Below are 23,127 nucleotides of genomic sequence, written 5' to 3'. Positions count from 1 at the left end.
TGACAAAAATTATATTTAACAACATCTTATGGAACACTGTAATATGTAGAGTCCTTATTAGAGAATGTGTGGCAAATGTAGAAATGTTTGGAATTAAGGGTGCTGTAAGTGATTTTAATCGTTCTGGAACTTCCAGAACGACTGGAGTTGTTAAATTAGACACTAGATCTAAGATCGGCAAGATTGGTTACTTTAAAAAAAAGTATCCTATTTTTAAATGTATTCTTCAAACGCATGGTACCTCATACGCTGTTCTCACGGAAGCCATCAAACGCTCGGGAAGTGTAGTTTATCATACTTGACATTAAAATGGACTACATCCATCATGTTTGTCAAACTGCACATTTCTCTACCGTGATTGGTTCCCTCATTCACGCCCTCTACTGTAAGGGCGTAGTGATTGGCTATATATATTTGTACTCCAATCGGCTGAAGACACTCACAGGTTTTACCGACGCATCCGGTGTCCTCAGTGTAGCAGGAATGGCAACCTACGCGTTACTGCGAAGCAGTCTGGGACTGTTAAATGGTCTAAAATGTTCTTTTAAAAGTGTAGGTCAGATTCCGTACGGGGCAGCCGCTGGAGCAATTACCCAGTCGAAAGTGTTGCAAAATGCAAGATGGTATGCTGTCAGCCACCTCTCTGTGCAGGAGAGAATTGATAAGAAGCGAAATGCAGCGCTTGCAGGGGGAGGACAACAGAGAATAGATGCACAGCATAAAAGGGTAAGATTAGAAAACGTATTTCAGATGACATTAAAAGTGATAAACAAAGTGTAAGGGTCTGAGGGCAGCGGTAAAGTAACTATGAAATGCCTCTGCGCAGGGTAAACTGACAGCGCGCGAGAGGGTGGAGCTCTTGCTGGACCCTGACTCGTTCGTGGAGTATGACATGTTTGTGGAGCATCGCTGTTCTGACTTTGGCATGGAGGCAGATCATAACAAGGTTTGATACCTCTGCTGTGTTTACCAACAAATTACATACTGGATGCAGAAATCATTTGACTCGAATAGAAGTCCAATGTCCAACTTATAAAGTAACAACAGTGCTTAATGTCATGCAAGACTGAATGTGTTTGTGATCCTTCACTTTAAAATACTCATTTATTTTGTGTCTGTGTGCAGTATCCAGGGGACAGCGTTGTGACTGGACAGGGCAGGATCAATAGCAGACTAGTCTATGTTTTCAGCCAGGTATGAAGCAAGATTTTGAACCTTTGTTTACTATATTGAAATATGGGCTTTTAATAGATTTTAAAGGTTCCTTTGTTCTCAGGACTTCACAGTGTTTGGAGGCAGTTTATCGGGAGCCCATGCTCAAAAGATCTGCAAGGTCCATGTTTTAAAATGACTAAAATCATTTTGTGTATTAACACATACCTAATGCATTGAAGACCAATGTTTGACACAATACTTAAATGACAACTGCTACAATTTGTTTTTTACAGATCATGGACCAGGCAATGATGGTTGGAGCTCCAGTTATAGGTCTCAATGACTCTGGTGGAGCCCGAATTCAGGAAGGTGTTGAGTCCCTGGCAGGATATGCTGATATTTTCTTGGTAAGCTGAATGTGAACAAGGGTATGTAATATATTTAACAAGTATGTGTATGAACACTCTTCAATCGATGTTTTTCAGCGTAATGTGATGGCGTCAGGTGTAGTTCCTCAGATCTCTCTCATCATGGGCCCATGTGCAGGGGGTGCCGTGTACTCACCTGCTCTCACAGACTTTACTTTCATGGTGAAGGTAAGAGCATAAAACTATTGTAGTTGCAAATGTAACATTTAATACATTCCCACCCAACCAGAGTCAAAGGTGCGTGGTTGTAAATGCATATTATTTTCTCAGAAATGTATAGTGCACTATAGAACTTTGGGCACTGTAGCGACATCTGTGGTTGAAACCTAAAATAGCAAGAAACTTGGGAAGGAACATTTTATGCGAGTTGTGATTTGACAGCTCTTCTGGCGGATTAATCTATTGGTTTGAGGTTGCCTGCTTTGCCTGTGATCACTTGTCATAACATGCTATTAGTATGTTGATATTATTGTTTTTTTTATACATTTATAACTGAGATATTACTTGCTTTGAGGAAACAATAAACAACACTCTTATTTACATATTTTAATAAGATTATTCAGCAGTTTTATCCACTACACATTAATGTTTGTATTGTACTACACATCAATTTAAGAGGTGAAACTCATGATTTGGCTGATATGAGTTCAATTGAAGACAATGCAATTAAACTGTAATACTACAATAGTAGGTCTATGCACTGCAAATAATAAGACCGTTTAAAAACACAAAACAAGGATTCAATAATGATGGGGATAAAATATATACTCTATTAAACATGAAAATAATGTGCAGAAACACACAATATAGCAATTAAAAGAATAAACAGTTTTTTTAATAATGTCTTTTACACGCTAAACAAATTAGTATCCTTTACTGTGCTATGAAATCGGTACATTTATAAACAGCTTGAGATGAGTATACATTCGTGGGGAACTACCTTGTACCTATAGTGACTTTTAAATGCAACTTTGAATTGTCCACTCTTTTTAAACACCCTATCTGCTAAAAGGGCAATAGAAAGTGACAATAACTTGTGCATTGTTGCAACTGGGGTAAAAGTAATAAGAAATCAGCGGTACACACACTTTGGGTATCTCGAAAATGCAGCAATGTTAAAAAATACTCAGTTATGAACATTAGTAAACGTGTTACAATAACTTTACCGGAAAAAACAAAATGTATAAATGCATCACGATCGGTGAGCACATGAGTAAAGTTCAAATCATTAAAGCATGACTACCTTTTTGGCTTGCCGTACCAGAAAACATCGAAGCATTATAGCAAATAAACAACTTCGTCAAACAGTTAAGTTAGTTAAACATCCATTAGGAGAATGATGTCCTGCTGCTGCTGTGCTGAACTGCAACTGAATGAACTGCCATAGCGTCCCCACAGCCGTTACTTATGCAACACAGCCAGACCTTCTTTCTTAACACTTCGGACATGATGTAAACATTCAATGATGAATGACGAAAGCCTTTGATTTAGCGCCAAATCTGACCTGACAGCTCTAAATAAAAATCATTATTTGTGGCTTACTGTAGTGAATCGGGGTAAGACAAGGACAGGGTTTTGAACATGGATTTTTTTTATGTACTAACTCATTAATTAGCTTTTGTTAATTGAAGCTGAAAAACTATTACGTAGTGTAGCTTTAAGATTTTGCATATTTTAATTTTAGAAGCAAGTCCCTGATTACACACTCATGAGATGTTACAGACTGTCAATGAATGTCCCTACAGTCCCAATTAACAGACATCTTTGTGTTTACAGGACACATCCTACCTCTTTATCACGGGCCCAGATGTGGTTAAATCTGTTACTAATGAAGATGTTACCCAGGAGGAGCTCGGTGGAGCAAAAACCCACACTGCAGTATCTGGTAAGTCAAGCCATTTGATTTATTTTCCTGGCACAAATTGCACATTCCTCCTATATGAGTTTTAGTGAAAGTATTTTGAGACATTTTTTCTAGTTTGACTAAACGTACTCTTGGCTCACTTTTTTTTGTGCCATGTTCCAGGTGTTGCTCATCGGGCCTTTGAGAATGACATTGATGCCCTTCTGAACTTACGAGACTTTTTCAACTTCCTCCCATTGAGCAACAAAGATCCATCTCCTGTCGTTGAGTGCCATGATCCCAGGTGAGAGGATGTTTTCGTGCATATTTTTTTCTGTATCAGTGCACAGTATCTCGGCCAAAGTCTTCTAACACATCTGATATTATCATGCCAATTTATTTTCCTCAGCGATCGCTTGGTTCCTGGTTTGGACACTGTTGTTCCTCTTGAAAGCACTAAAGCCTATGACATGCTGGACATCATTCATGGTGTATGTGGATCTTTACAAGATGAATGATTCAGGTACTCCGATAAAGATGGATACTTGGGTCATGCAGTTCTTATGATTCTTATTTCTGTCTTCCAGATCGTAGATGAGAGAGAATTCTTTGAGATCATGCCCAACTATGCCAAAAATATGGTTGTGGGTTTTGCCAGGATGAATGGCCGTACAGTAGGCATAGTAGGAAATCAGCCAAAAGTGGCATCTGGTGGGTGTTCACACAAGACTATATTTGTACATAATTTTTATATGTTTCACAGCAGTTTGTTCTGTTTTTTTTTAATTCATTGCTATCCATTTTCTTTGTGCATTTTAGGCTGCTTGGACATAAACTCATCTGTTAAAGGGGCTCGCTTTGTGCGGTTCTGTGATGCTTTCAACATTCCCATCATCACATTTGTAGATGTGCCTGGATTCTTGCCAGGTATCTAGAGAATCCTTAAACAGTCATCTCTAACTTAGCTCAGACTTATGACATTTATCCTTAATTGCTTGCAGCTTTCACTATGTATATAAGGTAATGATGGAACATCTTGTGATTGAAAAGGCACAGCCCAAGAGTACGGAGGCATCATCAGACATGGAGCCAAACTGCTTTTTGCTTTTGCAGAGGCGACCGTTCCAAAAATCACAGTAATCACTAGAAAGGTAGGAGGCAGCTTGATGTGTGTGTATATGGGGTCTTAACTAGCTTGTATGCTAAACCCTGTGTCTCCTGTCTCTAGGCTTATGGAGGTGCTTATGATGTGATGAGTTCCAAACATTTAAGAGGAGACGTCAACTATGCTTGGCCATCTGCTGAAGTCGCAGTGATGGGTGCAAAGGTAAACCTGAGAAATGGCTGAGAGTGTCTGAACACCAGTGAACCTAAACGAGTGCATGGTTCATGAAATTAGACAATGACTGTTTGCTGTGTGTGAATAATGGGGCTTTGTACAGTGGGCTTTCATAATTTTATATTGAGACTTCTGTCTCTGCAGAACAAAAATGGACGTTTCCCAAACAGTGGGTGTTGGGTTGGGCGTTTTTAACTGCTTTTACACAATTTGCCTACTAAATTGAGATTCCCACCTTTCATTGGATAGTTGAGAAATGCCCATCCTGGTTTGGAAACGCCCACAGATTGGGAAATGACCATTATTGTTCCGCAGAGACCTATACTTCCTTATATTGGCTAAAGGGGGAAACAATGTTGTTTTCATCTATTAAAAATCAAGAATGGGTCCTAAACAAATGAAAATTTGTCCCAAGCTGTCATGAATAAGAATTAAATGCTTTATTCTGTAAGTACAATCAATAGTGATTTGACCTGTCCTTATGCAAGTAGAGAAAAGCATGCATTTTGAATGCATGTAGAGGTCTCCTATACACTAGCTTCAGCCTGGTATGGGTGATGATATACACTTACACTGCAGCATTGATCACTATGCTTGGCTCCCTTTCTTGCCAATTTCTCCTCTGCTGGTTAGATTTCTATTTTGGGGGTTCTTGCAGTGAGTTGAATAACAGGTGCTGAGTTTGAAAAGCAGCAGCAGAGATCATGTCACATGTTGAACTGTTTACAGTATAGACAATAACAATTTCTGCTGGTAGTCCTTTAGTTGTAGTGAAACAAGCACTAAAACAACATTGATACTAATATATACATGACGTACAAAGTCAAAACAGTAACTAAATATTGGGTCATAATAAGTCATAAACGACAAGTTTAGCTCAGCTATGCTTTAATTCAGAGAAAACAGTGTGAGAAATTTGATAACCCACATTTGGCTGTACAATGAAACATTTTGAAGCCATTTTTCTTCATTTCAGTGTTGCCGTAGTTACCATGTTTTGCCTTTTTAGGACAGTGTATTTCTTTGATGACTACAGTTGAAGTCAGAAGTTTACATAAACTTAGGTTGAAGTCTTTAAAACTCATTTTCTAACCACTCCACAGATTTCATATTAGCAAACTATAGTTTTGGCAAGTCGTTTAGGACATCTACTTTGTGCATGACATGAGTCATTTTTCCAACAATTGTTTACAGACAGATTGTTTCACTTTAATTGACTATATCACAATTTCAGTGGGTTGAAAATTAACATTCACTAAGTTAACTGTGCCTTGTAAGTCTGGTTCATCCTTGGGAGCAATTTCCAAACGTACAAACAATAGTATGCAAGTATAAACACCATGGGACCACGCAGCCAACATACCGCTCAGGAAGGAGACACGTTCTGTCTCCTAGAGATGAACGTAGTTTGGTGCGAAAAGTGCAAATCAATACCAGAACAACAGCAAAGGACCTTGTGAAGATATTGGAGGAAACAGGTAGACAAGTATCTATATCGTGTGAAGTTTGTGCAGCCAAGACGGTGCTCACATTGTGGTTTCATCGTGGTTAAAAACTTAAAATCAAGAATTTTACTGAGTCAAGTCACCCACATCATGTCTCTCACAGTTTACTAAAAATAAAAATACATAACAATAGTATTAATATTGGATATTAAGTATTTTTAGGCATAATGTATCTACACATGTAGGCTTCTGTATTCTCTTGTGGTCCATGCAGTGTTTTTAGCTTGAACTGGTCCATAATAGCTTGATGAATTAACTGTGTAACTTTTCAAATAGTCAGGGAAAAAAGGGTTATTGCCAAAGCAGACAGAATCTCTAAACATATAAACAGCACCTATTTATTATTGATTGACTATTTTCAAAGCATTGATGAGCTGCTTAAAATACATTATTTTACAGCATTTGCCCACCATTCACAACATTCAACCATGCACAATAAAATATTAGGATATTTTGGGCAGTGAAATTTTTTGTTTATAGTTTAATTATAGACTATAAAATAAATGTATTATTCGATTACAGAATTTGTGTATGAAGCTAAACTTCATGTTACGAGATGAATTTAGTTGGTTATGACATTTTAAATTTTTATTTTTATTGTAAACCACAAGGTAACTTATGCACTTCTTTTTTTTTTTTTTTTTTTTTTTAGCCTTTTAGATGTAACTTCTCAGCGAGTGCTAATTACTACTGTGTTGACTCATTTGTATGTACTGTATATTCCCAAATCAGTTGGCAGATAGAGAAAAAAGATTCAGAAAGAAATCTCAGGATAGACTATAATTTTTTTAGAAAGGGATCATTTTAAATAAAACTAAATTGAATTGACAAATTGAAAATTAAGTAGAAATAAAAATTCGAATAATAACCTTGGTTGTAATGACTAATGCAGCTTTCACTTTCTTTAGTCTATGTTTATGTGGAGGGGAAAAAGCAACAAATAATTGAAATGTCAACAGAATGCAGTAAGAATTGTTGAAGGACAGTTTTGTCTTCATACACCTAAAGCATATGCTTTCATTCTGAAACCACTTTGAAGTTTGTTCAGCAGGACACTAAACCTAAAATATATATGGTGTTTTTGTTACATTTATATTGACAAACTGTTTTTCTTAGTTGTGAAGTTTAAAATAAGCTGAAAATATTGATGTTGAGTTTACGGATACAATTTTAATTCAGATTCATGGACAGATTAATTCGGACTCGACTCGGACTCAACTAAACTCAATTGTTTAAAGACTCAGACTTGACTTGGACCCGACTAAGGTGGACTCGAACCCAACACTACTGCTCAGCAAAGAAGAAGCCAATGCTCCAAAACCACCATAAAGCCAGACTACAGTTTGCAAGTGTACATGGGGACAAAGATCTTACTTTTTGGAGAAATTTTCTTTGGTCTGATGAAACAAAAATTGAACTTTTTGGTCATAATGACCATTGTTATGTTTTGAGGAAAAAGGGTGACGCTTGCAAGTCGAAGAACACCATCCCAACCGCGAAGCATGGGGGTGGCAGCATCATGTTGTGGGGGTGCTTTGCTGCAGGAGGGACTGGTGCACTTCACAAAATAGATGGCATCATGTGGAAGGAAAAGTATGTGGATATACTGAAGCAACATCTCAAGTCATCAGCCAGGAAGTTAAAGCTTTGTGGCAAATGGGTCTTCCAAATGGACAGTGACCCCAAGCATACCTCCAAAGTTGGGGCAAAATGGCTTAAGGACAATAAAGTCAAGGTATTGGAGTGGCCATAACAAAGCCCTAACATCAATCCGATAGAAAATTTGTGGGCAGAACTGAAAACGTGTGTGCGAGCAAGGAGTCCTACAAACCTGACTCAGTTACACCAGTTCCAAATACTAACAAAGTGTATGTAAACTTCTAACCCACTGGGAATATGATGAAAGAAATAAAAGCTGAAATAAATAATTCTCTCTACTATTATTCTGACATTTCACATTCTTAAAATAGTGATCCTAACTGACCGAAGACAGGGAATGTTTTCTACGATTAAATGTCGGGACTTGTGAAAAACTGAGTTTAAATGTATTTGGCTAAGGTGTATGTAAACTTTTGACATCAACTGTATATCATGAACCAAGTAAATCCCTTATTTTGGATAGGATGGTGTTTAACGGGATAGTTAACGCAAAAGTGAAAATTCTCTCATTTACTTTCATGCCATCCCAGATGTGTATGACTTTCTTCTGCAGAACACAAATGAAGATTTTTTTGAATATTTCAGCTCTGTCCCTACAATGCCAGTCAGCAGGGTTCAAAACTCTGCTCACAAAGCATTTAAAGGCAGCATAAAAGTAATGCATAAGACTCCAGTGGTTTAATCCATGACTTCAGAAGCGATATGATCGGTGTGGGTGAGAAACTTCAATATTGAAGTCATTTTTTACTATAAATCTCCACTTTCAAACAGTCTTCCTATGTGCTATTCTCTCCTAAGAGGTCTTTTTTTTTTTTTTATTTATTTATTTTTTTTGGGCAATTCGCATTCTTTGTGCATATCGCCACCTACTGGGCAGGTAAAATTTGTAGTATAAAGGACTTAAATATTGATCTGTTTATCACCAACACCTATCATATCGCTTCTAAAGATTTGGATTTAACCACTGGAGTCTTATGGATTACTTTTATGCTGCCTTAATATGCTTTTTGGAGCTTCAAAGTTTGGATCCCATTCACTTGCATTGTATGGACCTACAGAGCTGAAATATTCTTCCAAAAATCTTCGTTTGTGTTCTGCAGAAGAAAGAAAGTCATACACATCTGGGATGGCATGAGAGTAAATGATGAGAGAATTTTCATTTTTGGGTGAACTAACCCTTTAAAGCAATTGTGTATAATAATTTTAATATTTTGTAAGTATGCTATATAACAATGTATTTCATTTTTAAGGGTGCCGTTCAAATCATCTTCAGAGGAAAGGAGAACCAAGCTGAGGCTGAAGCTGAATATGTGGAGAAGTTTGCCAATCCTTTCCCAGCAGCTGTCAGAGGTGCTCGGAGAACATCTACACAACACACATTTTCCTTTACACAATTGAGACCCACACTGTATTCACTCAACTCTGCATACTTGCTAAACATGTTTTAAATTGTGCTCCATTACAGCTGTGATCTGTTTTGGGTAATTTAACTAAATATTTAATGTAAATGTATTTTTCAGGGTTTGTAGATGACATCATTCAACCCTCGATCACACGCAAGAGGATCTGCAGAGATCTGGAGGTGCTGGCCAGCAAAAAACAGACCAACCCATGGAAAAAACATGCTAACATTCCTTTGTAAATCTTTGCCCAACACTACTTATTAATAGCATTTTACAAAGATTATCCATTGATTGTTAGACACAGACTGGAGAGAAACTCATGTTTTTGATACATGGTTCTTCGTGCCTTATCCCTGTTACCTGTTTGCATAATGCAGTTGATGCAAACAGGTAAACACTCAAAAAATAATAAAACACTCCCACAGTTAATGATTACATATTTAATATTTTTCTGAAAAAGTGAATTTTCCATAAGTTCACTGAAGAAAAGTTTTAGAACAGTTTTCCATTAAAAGGGAAAGTGGTACATCAGGTTGTACAAAAGAAAACCTTTATCGAAAATTTACAATTTACAGGTAAACTAGCAAATCTAACCAAGGCTTTGATGGAGAGTAATGACAATCATGGGAAAACTCATGTTGTTGACAGTATAACATTTCACTTTTAGAGACCACAGGACCATAAAGTACTTAAACTGAGGCATTCAGTGTAACAATACTTGAATCTCCCTCGCTCGAAACATGGCACAGCTGGAACTTCTGTTTGATCCAGACAAGAACAACTGACAAAAATCCTCCTTGTTTTATCAATAATACATATTCAAACAGACCTGTATAGACATTTCACACAAATAAACCCTTACCTCATTGAAAACTGAAAACTAAATCTACTGAAAATCAAAGATAAAGAACTGACCATTTAAATGTTTGCAAGCCAAAATACACAACATGTAATGCCTTTTTAGGACACTTGTGCAGTACACAGACATCTTGGGCTTTGAGCATGTATTTGACAATATTAATAACTCAACTGCAACAACAATCTGACCAAACTTTTCTCACAACCGCGGTTTACGTTTGTCCTTTACCCTAATTTACAACTATTGAAAACAAGAGAATGTTATTTTTATATATAACATTTTCTACTGATTGGATTGTTTGGGGTGGTTTGTTGACCTTTTTGTAAAAATGACTCCATAATCTAACTGTACAGGACATCTACATAGTAGGATGGATAAACACAAATATGTACATCTTAAACATATGGGACTGTACATTCTTACATGATAAATTCGTACCACAATGTAAATCCCATCCAGTGTGATTCAAATGAGCTGACCAAAACAGAACAATTCACCATATGTGACATAATTGGACTGCATCTGGTAAAATAATCTCTGACAGAATAAAAGGTCCTCTGATGTGGAGTTTGATAAAAGAGGAAGATTGAGGTTTTGTGGAAAGTTTGCTCCAGAACCACTGAAACTGGACACAAGTGCCTTTTTGAGTTTGTTTGCTCCTTTGAGAAAGTCTCAGATCTTGTCTCTTTTTCCATCTGTTGTGGCACCTCAGAACATGGGCATTGTAAAGCCCTGAAAAAAAACAAAACATGATTATTTATTCATTAATATGGAGTGACTATTTGCACTAGGTGTAAATAGCACCTGCCACACAGCATGGCTATTTGCACTTCAGTAGTCTAGTAGAAACACAAATGAAAGACAAACTGCGCCCCTAGTGTTGCTGCTGTGGTGTGGGGTGTAATGATGGTGTGGATGTGCTTTTTTAAGTGCAGACGATCCGGGTTTGATTCCGCCATTTGTCCCACTTTTTCCCATCCTGTCTACGGTTTCCACTCATAATATTTCCTTTAATACTACTTATAATAATAAATAAAATTAATATAAATGTTGCTTCCTCGCAGTGATTTGGTCATGGTGAAGGTGAGGAAGTCGAGAGAAATGTTTTATCCAGGTAAAATTAACCATAGTTTAACTATAGTAACATTGTAGTAACCATGTTTTTTTGCAGAAGCCATAGTTTTAATTAAATAAACCATGGTATTACTACAGTCATATGGTGTTAATATAGTAACCATGTTTAATTGTGTGGTTACTATGATTTTACCACAAAAAACATAATGATACTTTAGTTCCTGTAGTAAAACATGGTTCATTTTTGTAATGGAAGGTTAGGGGTAGGGGTTGGTGTGAGACTCTAAATAAACACAAACACGCTGCAGTGATCCCCCTATACTGTACTGTATGTTAATATTTAATTAGAGGTGCAAATAGTATCTGCCACTATTTGCACTTAGTGCAAAAAAGATGCTTTTGGTTGTTACTTACACAGTGTAAATGCCTTATTAATAATGGTTATTATTATACATAATCCATTATCACATAATCAGTTTAATATTAAATTTGACTTTGCAGGTATATTTGGTACATATTTGATGTCTGTTTCTCCTTTCATAAAAATGACTATATATGACTACTGTATATAACCATGATCAACAATGTAAATTGAATGCTCACACACAAGAACAGTAATTTCAGCCTTACCGACTCATCCTCAATCATGGCTGCCGAGTCAAAGAAGTCTGGTCTCAGCTCCGCCCTCTCACGCCTATTCCTGGATGGAGGCTGCACAGGAGATGTAATTTATAACACTTTTCCATACTGTATTACCATTTTATGACTACAGCAATCTGACAGACTTTTCAGTAATAAAGTGGTCTTATTTTAGGGATAAGACTGAGCCCTAAACTAGAGATGCACCGATATGAACGTTTATGACCGATACAGATATTGTGCCCCATACTTTTGTCATCGGATCACTGTTTTACATAGGAATTATGCTTTAAAAATTTACAAAGATTTACAAAAGCTTTTTAAATGTTCTAACAATATCCTAAATAATTTTCATTGAACATGGATTTGATCTGTTGAACACAGGCCAAAATGTAAAAAAAAAAAAAAAAAGCCACAATGAAAGATAAATAATAGATTTTAAAAAAAATATATATATATATAACATGATGACTGATACAATTTTAAACGCAGTCTTTTAAGGTTTAGATTGTAGCGCAAGGCCATATTGCGGTTTCAATCTTAATTCAATCAATCATGCAGTATTAATCAATATCATACCGATGTCACAGAAGTCAAAGTCTGCCTATACATAGGTAAGTAACTGTTATGTCTGTTTATGGTGGTTTTTCCACATTAATGTGAGAACGAGAAAAATTAAAAATGAAACCTTACACGTTCTTAGGAGTGCCAACCCTTCTAAATATTGTGGCTATTATTATTTCTGGATTGTGCATTTTAATTCACAGAGTTTTTATAAAGTTTGTTACTAATGAATTATAAATAAACCATCAGGTTTTATATCAGCATTTTCATGCTTATAACCGATATGCCAATGGTTTTAATTTGGTTAATAATTGGCCGATAAATATAGCCAGCCGATCCATCGGTGCAGCCCAACCCTCAGCATCATATTATGAACATCTATTAATTTGTTAATTAAGAAGTTATAAGTTATCTCATATTAACTCAGCAAATGTACAAAATGCGGAAGTTGATGAAACCAACCATGTCACTGACAACTGATAGGCTAAGATTAATGTCAGCTAAGACTCAGCATGGTCCTTACCAGATCAATCACCATGGTATCTTCAAATTCCTCACTCATGTCTTCTAGCTGTCCACGAGATGACATCATGACATCCTCAAAAATGGGCTCTGCATCGTCCTCCATGAGGCCCCGTCTAGATGAGAGAAACAGAAAATTTATATAAAGCAAACCTCAACCAACTTAGGGCACCTGAACTCTTGAAGTGGCCTTTCATTAGGTTATTCTAGAGAAATATCCCACAAAGCTTCCCCTGGTTTCTTCACTTACACAGTCTGTCTTACTCCTCCACTTCGGGCCTTCATGTAGTTCATGGCTGTGCGCTCTTTCCTGTTCAGCTCCTCCATCTTCTGCTGACCAAGCCAGGACATCTGCATCTGAGGACTGAGACAGAGATCGTAGGAGACAATTTATACTCAACCCACTTAATATTACAAAAATGAAACCTTTTGACACAATACAACCTAAAATATTTTTAGACTGGAGGACCACTTACTTATGGACAAAGTCAGATTCAGACCCGGGTTCAGAATCCTGGTCAGGCATGTGCTCGGCAGCTTGTCGAGGGTTTTCTCGGAGTACGGTGGAGGTGAGCTGGGGTGTCTGCAGTGCTCCGGGGGTCTGTAGGGTGTCATTCCTCATCATCCATGAACCCTCCACACTTTCCTCTGCAGAACCACAACACCACACAAAACAGCCCATGACCGTTTGTTCTAAGTGTAGCTCAACCTACTTTTAAACAAACATGGACAGTCCTATATGCGCTCACTGAGCACTTTATTAGATACACCTGTACACCTACTTATTTATGTGATTATCTAATCAGCCAATTGTGTGGCAGCAGTGCAATGCATAAAATCATGCAGATATGGGTTTGGAGCTTCAGTTAATGTTCACATCAAACATCAGAATGGGAAAAGAAAATCTGATCTCAGGGATTTTGACCATGGCATGACTGTTGGTGCCAGATGGGCTGGTTTGAGTATTTCTGTAACTGCTGATCTCCTGGGACATCCATGCACAACAGTCTCTAGAGTTTACTCTGAATGGTAAAAAAAAAAAAAAAAAAAATCCAGTGAGCGCCAGTTCTGCGGACAGAAACGCCTTGTTGATGAGAGAGGTCAATGGAGAATGGCCAGACTGGTTCGAGCTGACAGAAAGGCTATGGTAACTCAGATAACCACTCTGTACAATTGCAGTGAGCAGAATAGCATCTCAGAATGCACAACACGTTGAACCTTGAGGCGGATGGGCTACAACAGCAGAAGAACACGTTGGGTTCCACTTCTGTCAGCCAAGAAAAGAAAGCTGAGGCTGCAGTGGGCACATGCTCACCAAAACTGGACAGCTGAAGACTGGAAAAATATAGCCTGGTCTGATGAATCTTGATTAGTATAGTGTTCCCAATTAAGTGCTCAGTGAGTGTATGCTCAAGTTATGTTAACCATCATAACCTCACCCTCGATGCGTCTCTTGTGCATGGGCGGACGGCCCTTCTTGCTGCGTACAGATCCAGCCTTACTGCTGCTGCTGCCACTGTTAATGGACATGCGGTCCTCGTCTCCACCCGTGAGTAGAGAGTTCCTGTAGGAGATGAGAGGCAGCCAGATGTCCTCCCGTCTCTCCATCATCTGCTCTGTCATAAACTTCTCCAGATATGAGTGCCTGTGGAGTCACGCAGAAAACATCATAAGATACCAGCATAAAAAAAGATACCAGTCACACTAGTACACACAATGCAAGATGATGATTTGGTTCTTTCAGTAGAACAGGGCAAATCAGGGCAGCTCAAAAACATGAGCATAGATTTTAAAGTGGAAATCAAACCAGACTTTTGTAATTAAAACAAAGTGCTCAGACAACTTACACTGTCTTCTTGTCTTGCCGAAGAAGTTTCGAGGAGAATTCACAGAGAACTTCCAGGAAGGCCAAATTTGGAGGGGGATACTCCGGACCTTTAGGATTCTGATACTTAAAGGCAAACTCAATCCCATCTCTGAATACAGCAAAAATGTAGCACAGTAAGTTAGTAGTAAGCACACACTCCTGCAATTAAGTGAGATGTCCGACATCAAAGTAGACCAAGCTGTGTTCAGTCTGATTGGATTGGATCAGTTCAATGAGTTCAAGAGCCACAGGGCAGTTCTACCATGAGCTTACTTGTGCAGTGTGGCCACAGCCTCTCTGGTCTTGATTTGGTCCAAGCCAAAGGTGAGGGCAAAGCGACGGGCCAATTCCTTAATACCGCTCACATGAGATGACGTCCTGTCCAAGGTAGGCCCCTGATCCTGGATCAGCTCATTAAAGAGCTAAAGAACATAAGAAAAGGGCAGGATATTTTTTTAAAAGCTCTTCGATAATAATCAGAATGACATACGAATACCAAGGCTGGTTTCTCACCTGTTGTAAGCTTAGAATGAGTGTCTTGGCACACAGTATCTTGTCTGTCTGTCTGGTCTTGCTTAGTGTTTCCTTTATAATGTCTCCATAATCATTGTAGTACTACAAGAAATTATGCAAAAAATAAACACCAAAAATGACTGCTACCTTTACAGTTTAATATAAGATGGTGTTTGGCACCCATACCTTCATGTAGTGTTTGAAGATATCTGCCGCGGCTGGCATATCTACTATGTCATAAATGATGAGCTTGCTGAAGGCTGCTAGAAGATTCCTCCTCTTGTGTAAGGCCTCAATCTTGTTAGCTTCATCCTCTTCATCACCTTCTGAGTACATGAGAACAATACTCTTCAGCTAGACATCAAAACACTGTTGTAGAGACTTTGTAAATGCCTGATTACGAGGAGACTGTGACTCTGATCTGTTTTATATTTGACGGCTGTATCTGAGGGGTGACCATGTCTCTAGGCTCACCTATGCTCTGATTTTCATCATCCTGGTCAATAAATGCATGGTCCAAGACGAAGTTGAGCAGCTCGTTCTGTAGTGTGCTGTCTGGGTTGAAGACCAGAGGCTGCAGACCCTCTCTGGCCCCAGTGGTGAGCTGGTGACTGAAGATCATAAGCAGGTCACATAGCAGCATGAACGCCTGGAGAAAGAGAGGGGAAGCAAAGAGGTTAGTGGCACAGCTTATATGAATCTTGAACTGCATGTCTGCAACAGGTTGAGGGTCTTAAGCTTACCTGCTCTTTGACCGGTGTGTTGACATTTGATAAACACTGCTGGCACACGGCTAGAAAAGACTTGACAACCCTCCTTAATGCTAGGAGATCATCCTGAAGTTGGGAAAGCAGAAAATCTATGTCTTTTTGGATGTAAGAAACTAAAGAAAATACTGGAGTTGATAATCAGTTCCAGGAATATTCCGGGTTCAATACAAGTTAAGCTTAATTGACAGAATTTGTGGCATAATGCTGTTTTTCAACAAAACATTATTTTGACTTGTCCCTCCTTTTCTTAAAAAAAGTTACAGTGAAGCACTTACAATGGAAGTGAATGGGGCCAATTTGTGGAGGGTTAAAAGGCAGAAATGTGAAGCTTATAAATGTATAAAAGCACTTAAATGAATTCTTCTGTTAAAACTTGTTTAAATAGTCATTTTTACAGTTGTTTAAAGTTTGTTGACATTACATCATCATCATGGCAAAGGAATTGTACAATTGGCTATAACTTTACACAGAAAAGGTTAGTAAGCAATTTTATATTATTTAAATCATGTTAACATGCATATTGTTTACATCTTGTGGCTATACTTTTGAAGTAGTGAGTATTTTAACGGCCCCCATTCACTTTCATTGTAAGTGCCCCACTGTAACCCAGATTCTTGCTTTTTTTAAAGGAGGAACAACTCAAAATTAATTTTTGCAGTAATCAACATTATGCCACAAATGCTGTTGATTGAGCTTAACTTGTATTGAACCCGGAATAATCATTTAATGAATGTTTTTTTTTGTGCACAGCTCCACACAATCAGTTTCTGTTGTAGGATGTGAAGTCAGCTCATGAACCTACTGGAAATGTATATATGCCAATTTTAGCCACAGGAAGCGGGGAATATAACATTAGTGAAGTTTCAGGAAGTGGAAAAAAGGATACTGCATTAATAATTTTTAGCGTGTTAAACAGTCAACTATTAATTGCAGAAATTAATGCGTTAAATTTCCCAGCCCTAATTGATTCAAATTTTTTTGTTTTGTTTACTGCACTTTGTATGACGCTAATTGATAAATAAAAACTATTTATGGCATTATTTTTGAAAACATCCTCACAACATTTTCCACAATTGCCTAAAACATTTTGCACAGTACTGTTAACTCATTTCCAAGACTGCTCCATGGGTATCAGAGTATTCAAAATTGTGCATTAAAACCATCTTCTAAATTGAATGGAAAGTCATTAAATAAATGTACCTTTGATGGAGAGCCCTCTGTGATCTTCACCAACTGCCACAATATAGAGTAATGAGAACACTGAAGAGCCTGTACTGCTATCTACAAATCAGACAATGAGACCCACTCAATATCAGGGTATGTCTTATCTTGATATCAATGTTGCACGAGTCACCAGAGAGCACACCTCCAATAACTCTTTATATCAGAAACAGACGCACCTGCTCTGGCATAGATCCCTGCTCTATTCCCGTCCTTAGCAACCTGTAGCAGTTCCCAAAAAAGTCCCATCTGGTCAAGTCATGAGCACTGATAAAGAGGAGATAGAGACATTGATAGTTCATTAGCACTCAGTGACTCCAGGTAGTCAGAAGAAATTAGCTTTTGCATTATGTTTTAAAAAGACAGCAGCGTACTTGTGAAAGGCAGTGAGTCTCTTTAGAGTAGAGAGAACATTGTAGATGTCGTCGTCATCAGCCTCTTCCCCCTGCAAACGAGACAGACATTCAGAGAGAGCTTTGAACAGCTATGAGTCATACACAGCCATTCACAAGCTCCATCTCAATCACATCTACCTACAAACAATGCTATGCTTCTGGAGACAAAAAACTAAATCAACTTCAGACTAATTTGCTATTGAATCATTTGTGATTCACTGAAAAGAACCGACACAAAAGAATGATTTGCTCACAAATCAAACATCACTAGGGCTTACAAGTTGTACGCTAAGAGCTATATTAAGCCTATGAAATACTTTTGAGCAGAACATTATTAGAAAAATGGGTCCCACTTTTTATTGGGTGTCTTTAACTACTATGTACTAAGATTAAAATACACACAATACAATGTATTTAACATGTAACTACATGTTGTTTTGCAAAATTCTCACAAGATTCACATTTGCTGCTAATGAGGTTGAGGTACGGGTAGGTTTTGGAGTAGAGGAAGGGGTAGGGTTAGGGTAAGTGTTGGGGTAGGGATAGGGGTAATGTTAACAGTGTAAATACAGATGTAATTAAATGCAGGTACTTTAAATGTAAGAACAATGCAACAACACGTATGCTTTTAATAACTACATTGCATCAAATGCTTAGGTACATAGTAGTTAAAGATACCTGATATAAAGTGGGTCAGAAAAATGTTAATTCATCACAGATATTTCCATGACACCTCCAGGCATTTAGTAATTTACATGACTTTTCTGAGCCTAGAAATCACAATTTTAAAATTCCCTGATATATCTCTCCAAATCTGTCCATCACCTCCACAGATCCCTCACCGCCTGCAGCAGCTCCTCCACCGAGTGGTTGAAGCGGTCAGCTAGTTCATCGATGAGCTGACTGCGAGCAATGTCCACGCGGTTCATAATGGTGTACTCTTCACTACACAGGATACTGTAGGTCTTACTGCAGGCCTCCAGCACCTCTGTATCTGTGTGCTTCTCCACCACAAATTTGATCTGCTTCAACAACGCATCCAAATGCTGGAACATTCGAATGCAGTCGTCAGCCAACTGTTGATGGATTTCAATAAGGATGGTGCGTTTATCGAGATTCAGCTCAAAAAGCTTACCTTCTCCATTCTCCCAGCACTATACACATCTAGGTCAAAGAATTGTGGGATCTGTAGGAGGTTGGCTACTTTCTCTGAATCTGTCTGGTACTGAAGGTGGAAGACAGGTTTATCAGTGCACAAATTAACCAGTTATGATGTGAGTAAAACAAACATAAGACAGAGTCGTATCATCCTACTTTTGAGAGTAACATGGGAAGAGCCATGATGAAGTGCTCCGTCAGTTTGTTTTTGTCATCAATCTGAGTCTTTCTTTCCTTTGCAGTCAAAACCTACACAACAAATCAGAGACACTTCAACTCAATACTGAGAGCCAAAAATTCTACAATAAAATGACGCTGACATGTGATCAAGATCAATACATTTTCATCCATTTACATTTACGCATTTGGCAGACGCTTTTATTCAAAGTGACTTACAGTGTACTTATTAAGGGGACAATCCCCATGGAGCAACCTGGATTTAAGTGACTTGTTCAAGGACACAATGGTGGGGATTGAACAGGCAACCTTCTGCTTACCAGTTCTGTGCTTTAGCCCACTACGCCACCACCACTCATCCATATTAGGAATGTGCTGAATATATCAATACTCGAATATTGCAATTTGATTTTTCTATGTGGTATTGCCTTCTGTGGACAGAAATGAAACTGCTTCCCTTACCTAAATCTTGCCGTTACAACTCAATGCACTGGTTGGTGCTGTGGATGCATGACATTGTAAAAGGAGTAGATCACCCAAAAAGAAAATACTGTCATTATTTAAAGTGATTGTATCGCTTCTGAAGACTTGGAATGTATGTTTTTATGTTTGAGTACAAATGTTTTTGTCTTTTGTCATTTTTTAATCCAGATGTTGTTGATGATGCATAGTTCTCATTTTTAAATAAGAAAAACAGGTTGAACCTAAATTCTATACTTCAAGTAACCGATTAATCGTTTTCTTATGTGTTGGAGTACTCGAATACAAAATTGCTCGAAATGCCAATACCCAATCAATATACATTATCTTTTCAGGTAAGCGCTGCACACAAGTACGTCAGACCAGAATGATGTATGCAATATGCAAACTAAATATAAAACTAAATAAACCAAATGTAATGAATAAATATGGAAAAATAATTCTTCATTGTTAGTTCATAAACACTAATATGTTAACTATTAAAACCTTATGGTAAAGTGTTACAGTAAGGACTCTTTACATGTACTGTTTACAAGAACAAGAACAGGCTGGGGTGCAAACAGTCAATGGAAGTCTTACCCTTTTTCCAGTCCCTCTACCTACAGGTGGGTGGGCTTCAGCAGCCTGACGAATAGTACAGACAGTCAATTCGATCAGAGCACCCTCCTGCCTGTCTGACAATACTATAGACAAACAAAGAGATGGAGGGAGAAAGGGAGTGAGAGAGAAGCGACTTTAAATGGGATTAAAAAGCCAAATATGTGGATTTCTGACACAAATCTCTCTAAGCTATCTCTGAGCTTGTAAAATATGTTTCACAGTTAATGGTTTATCTATTACTGGCACCAGTGCAACCTCTTTGAGTGTGTCCGTACCCTCTTCTCCCTGCACAGGTTCCTCCAGCAGCAGCTCTGTCATACACTCCCAGTCTTTCAGCAGTTCATGTGAGCTCTCCCACAAACTGTCCACTAGATACGCAGCATGCTCATGCAGCTGGACACACAAGCACATTCACATTAGCACTGAAACACATAATCTCATGAACAATATAGATACTATATTATTATTTGATGATATTCGTACACAACACCGTTTCAACCTAACATGTGTCATCACAAGTGGCTAAACAACAGTTCTGGCTGTAACAGTAGCTTTACCTCACTCTCCAGAAAGAAGAGAACAAGCATGCGGATGAGGTTTCCATTTGGGCTGCTCCTGCCCCTGCGCTTGGCCAGAGCCTCTTCTGCCTGAGGATCATGTCTGCTGAACAATCTACCCATGACGCAGAGAAACAGAGAGAGGTGGGTCAGATTCTTGTTTATGTGTATAGGTGTGCACCAAGTGTACTTTAAGATCTGTTTAAGGCTCTGACCTCTCAGTCTTTCATGCAGTTATCTTATTTCTTTTGACCAATTACTTTTTCAGTTGTTTACCAGTTGTTTGTGACAAGGATTTTTGTTATTTATTTTTTTATCCCCTTTTCTCCCAATTTGGAATGCCCAATTCCCACTACTTAGTAGGTCCTCGTGGTGGCGCTGTTACTCACCTCAATCCGGGTGGCGGAGGACAAGTCTCAGTTGCCTCCGCTTCTGAGACCGTCAGTACATGCATCTTATCACGTGGCTCATTGTGCATGACACCACGGAGACTCCCAGCATGTGGAGGCTCATGCTACTCTCCGCAATCCACGCACAATTTAACACCCGCCCCATTGAGAGCGAGAACCACTAATCGCAATCACGAGGAGGTTACCCCATGCGACATGGCTGGAGTCACTAAGCACACCCTGGATTTGAACTCGTGACTCCAGGGGTGGTAGTCAGCGTCAATAATCACTGAGCTACCCAGGCCCCCCGTGACAAGGATTTTTAACATAATTTTATAGAGATTGCACTTTAAAGAGCTCAGCATAGTGAGAAAAAAATTTAGTATACGAATTTCCTTTACTTTTTCAGGAGATCACAATTGATATTTTTAAGTTTTCCATGACCGTGAAAAACCCTCATGTTCACAATATCCAGTATACACAGTGTAGTGTGTGCTGGGTATAAAATACCCACATTATCAGATCATTATAGATAAAAGTACCATAAAAAAGGGCCTTTCTATAAACTTGAAAAGAAAAGAAAAACATTCTTGTTCTCTTTTAGATACTTTTCTGCATTTTTACTTCTACTCTAGCTTCTGTACTGTATTCTAGCTCACTCTTAAAACTTGGCATTGCGATATTGCAAATATTTTTGGCACTTGTGATGTTACTCATTTTTAAATGGCTTTGGATAAAAGGACTCTATCTTGATTTTTTTTTTTTTTTGGCATTTTAGCTAAGTTAGATTATTTTAATATAACATTTCAAATAATTGAGTGAGCTGAAGTTTGCTGAGGCCCCCCATTGCCCTTTTCCACTGACATGGTTCAGGGGCGGGTTCCTGGGCCGGTGCGAATTCTCGAACTGTTCTGCGCATTTCCACTGCAGAAAAGGCCGTTCTGGGGCAGAAGAACTGGTTCCGCACCAGCCCCAAAAGCTTGCTGGTCTCTATGCAGGGACCGATTACATCATGGGGCAGAGGACAGTGTTTCATCACCAGGTAAAGTTTTCCCAGACAACAACAGCAGCTACCGTCTGCAGCAAGGAGTACTTCTTCACTCTTAGGGGCCATTTACACAACAATGTTTTCAACTAAAAACGGAAAACTTTTTATGCATTTTGGCTGTTCGTTTACAGGACAACGGCGTTTTGGGGCCTGAAAATGCCATTATCGTCTCCGTGTAAACATACAAAAACGAATTTGTGAAAAGGATGACGTCATGCGCACGCGTATTACATGTTATATAAAGAATGATGGATTGATAGGCATCAATTTGAGATGCATAATTATCAATATGAATACTGGTGTCTGTGTAAATAACAATAATCAACAATTTATTAATTTGGAGTGTTTTGTATGGAGTGTGAACATTGTACAGTAGGCAGAACCTGCAATTTGAAAATCTTGTAATTAATGTATGGATTCAGATGGGAAAAATGTATTCGTATTTTAAATGTTATTTATTTTATTTACTTAATTTTATTTGATGTACCTTTACCCTGCAATTCATTCACCCACCGCTTATGTATATAGCCTATAGACAGAGATGTGATGCCATGTATTCAATGAAATGCTTAGAATATGAAGACATGAGGCAGTGAAAACGCATGTTAGATCCAGTGTACACAAGACCTCTCTCTCCGTCAGAAGATATCCATATATCAGAGTTCTGTCTGATATCCAAAACCAGTCAACATCAACAGCTTGTTATGTTAACTTACTCTCCTACCAGCCCAAGAGTCAGCAGGGGGAATACAGAAGAAGGCAGGAAATGAAGTGATGGTAAAAATGAGCAGAGTTTATTGATTAATCTTGAGAGTTCAGTCTATAGGCATGCGTGCAAGTAAGACATTCAAAACTACAATGGCGGACTACAGGACTGTGTCTGTGCAGCTCAAGATTTTGAGTTTATTGACGCTTCTCCAGCAAAGTAATTGTAGTAAAAAAGAAACCTCATCGTCCATCCA

The 23,127-nt window shown here is 38.3% G+C and overlaps 2 protein-coding genes across 3 annotated transcripts in view; one reads left to right on the top strand and one right to left on the bottom strand.

The window, feature by feature from the left end:
• Window positions 1-439: 439 nt before the first annotated feature.
• LOC127442591 (propionyl-CoA carboxylase beta chain, mitochondrial-like) lies at window positions 440-9,767 on the top strand. The gene is made up of 15 exons (XM_051700746.1): window positions 440-726; window positions 827-946; window positions 1,126-1,194; window positions 1,277-1,333; window positions 1,449-1,562; window positions 1,641-1,751; window positions 3,360-3,468; window positions 3,610-3,730; window positions 3,836-3,917; window positions 4,014-4,137; window positions 4,246-4,353; window positions 4,477-4,577; window positions 4,655-4,753; window positions 9,180-9,279; window positions 9,450-9,767. The coding sequence occupies exons 1-15, from the start codon at window positions 484-486 to the stop codon at window positions 9,569-9,571; spliced, it is 1,680 nt and encodes a 559-aa protein (XP_051556706.1). The 5' UTR covers window positions 440-483; the 3' UTR covers window positions 9,572-9,767.
• A 147-nt stretch (window positions 9,768-9,914) lies between these two features.
• LOC127442582 (cohesin subunit SA-1-like) overlaps window positions 9,915-23,127 on the bottom strand; it is a 78,422-nt gene continuing 65,209 nt past the window's right edge. Inside the window, exons 14-34 of one of the 2 annotated variants that reach the window (XM_051700722.1) lie at window positions 20,729-20,843; window positions 20,447-20,564; window positions 20,151-20,254; window positions 19,071-19,163; window positions 18,892-18,981; window positions 18,599-18,802; window positions 17,736-17,806; window positions 17,541-17,628; window positions 17,341-17,421; window positions 16,114-16,206; window positions 15,845-16,019; window positions 15,557-15,696; window positions 15,371-15,472; window positions 15,131-15,279; window positions 14,838-14,966; window positions 14,430-14,635; window positions 13,467-13,638; window positions 13,241-13,354; window positions 12,992-13,106; window positions 11,896-11,976; window positions 9,915-10,923 (exon numbers count right to left, since the gene is read on the bottom strand). In XM_051700722.1, coding sequence (XP_051556682.1) covers window positions 10,900-10,923; window positions 11,896-11,976; window positions 12,992-13,106; window positions 13,241-13,354; window positions 13,467-13,638; window positions 14,430-14,635; window positions 14,838-14,966; window positions 15,131-15,279; window positions 15,371-15,472; window positions 15,557-15,696; window positions 15,845-16,019; window positions 16,114-16,206; window positions 17,341-17,421; window positions 17,541-17,628; window positions 17,736-17,806; window positions 18,599-18,802; window positions 18,892-18,981; window positions 19,071-19,163; window positions 20,151-20,254; window positions 20,447-20,564; window positions 20,729-20,843 — 2,464 coding nt within the window. In that variant the 3' untranslated portion in view covers window positions 9,915-10,899. The remainder of the gene's footprint in view (window positions 10,924-11,895; window positions 11,977-12,991; window positions 13,107-13,240; window positions 13,355-13,466; window positions 13,639-14,429; window positions 14,636-14,837; window positions 14,967-15,130; window positions 15,280-15,370; window positions 15,473-15,556; window positions 15,697-15,844; window positions 16,020-16,113; window positions 16,207-17,340; window positions 17,422-17,540; window positions 17,629-17,735; window positions 17,807-18,598; window positions 18,803-18,891; window positions 18,982-19,070; window positions 19,164-20,150; window positions 20,255-20,446; window positions 20,565-20,728; window positions 20,844-23,127) is intronic. The other variant, XM_051700723.1, reaches the window with a different exon arrangement.

Source organism: Myxocyprinus asiaticus, chromosome 6 (assembly GCF_019703515.2).
Source record: "Myxocyprinus asiaticus isolate MX2 ecotype Aquarium Trade chromosome 6, UBuf_Myxa_2, whole genome shotgun sequence".
NCBI classification, from domain to species: Eukaryota; Metazoa; Chordata; class Actinopteri; order Cypriniformes; family Catostomidae; genus Myxocyprinus; species Myxocyprinus asiaticus.
Note: the sequence above shows the minus strand (reverse complement) of the source record. Positions and strands in the feature narration are given on the sequence as shown.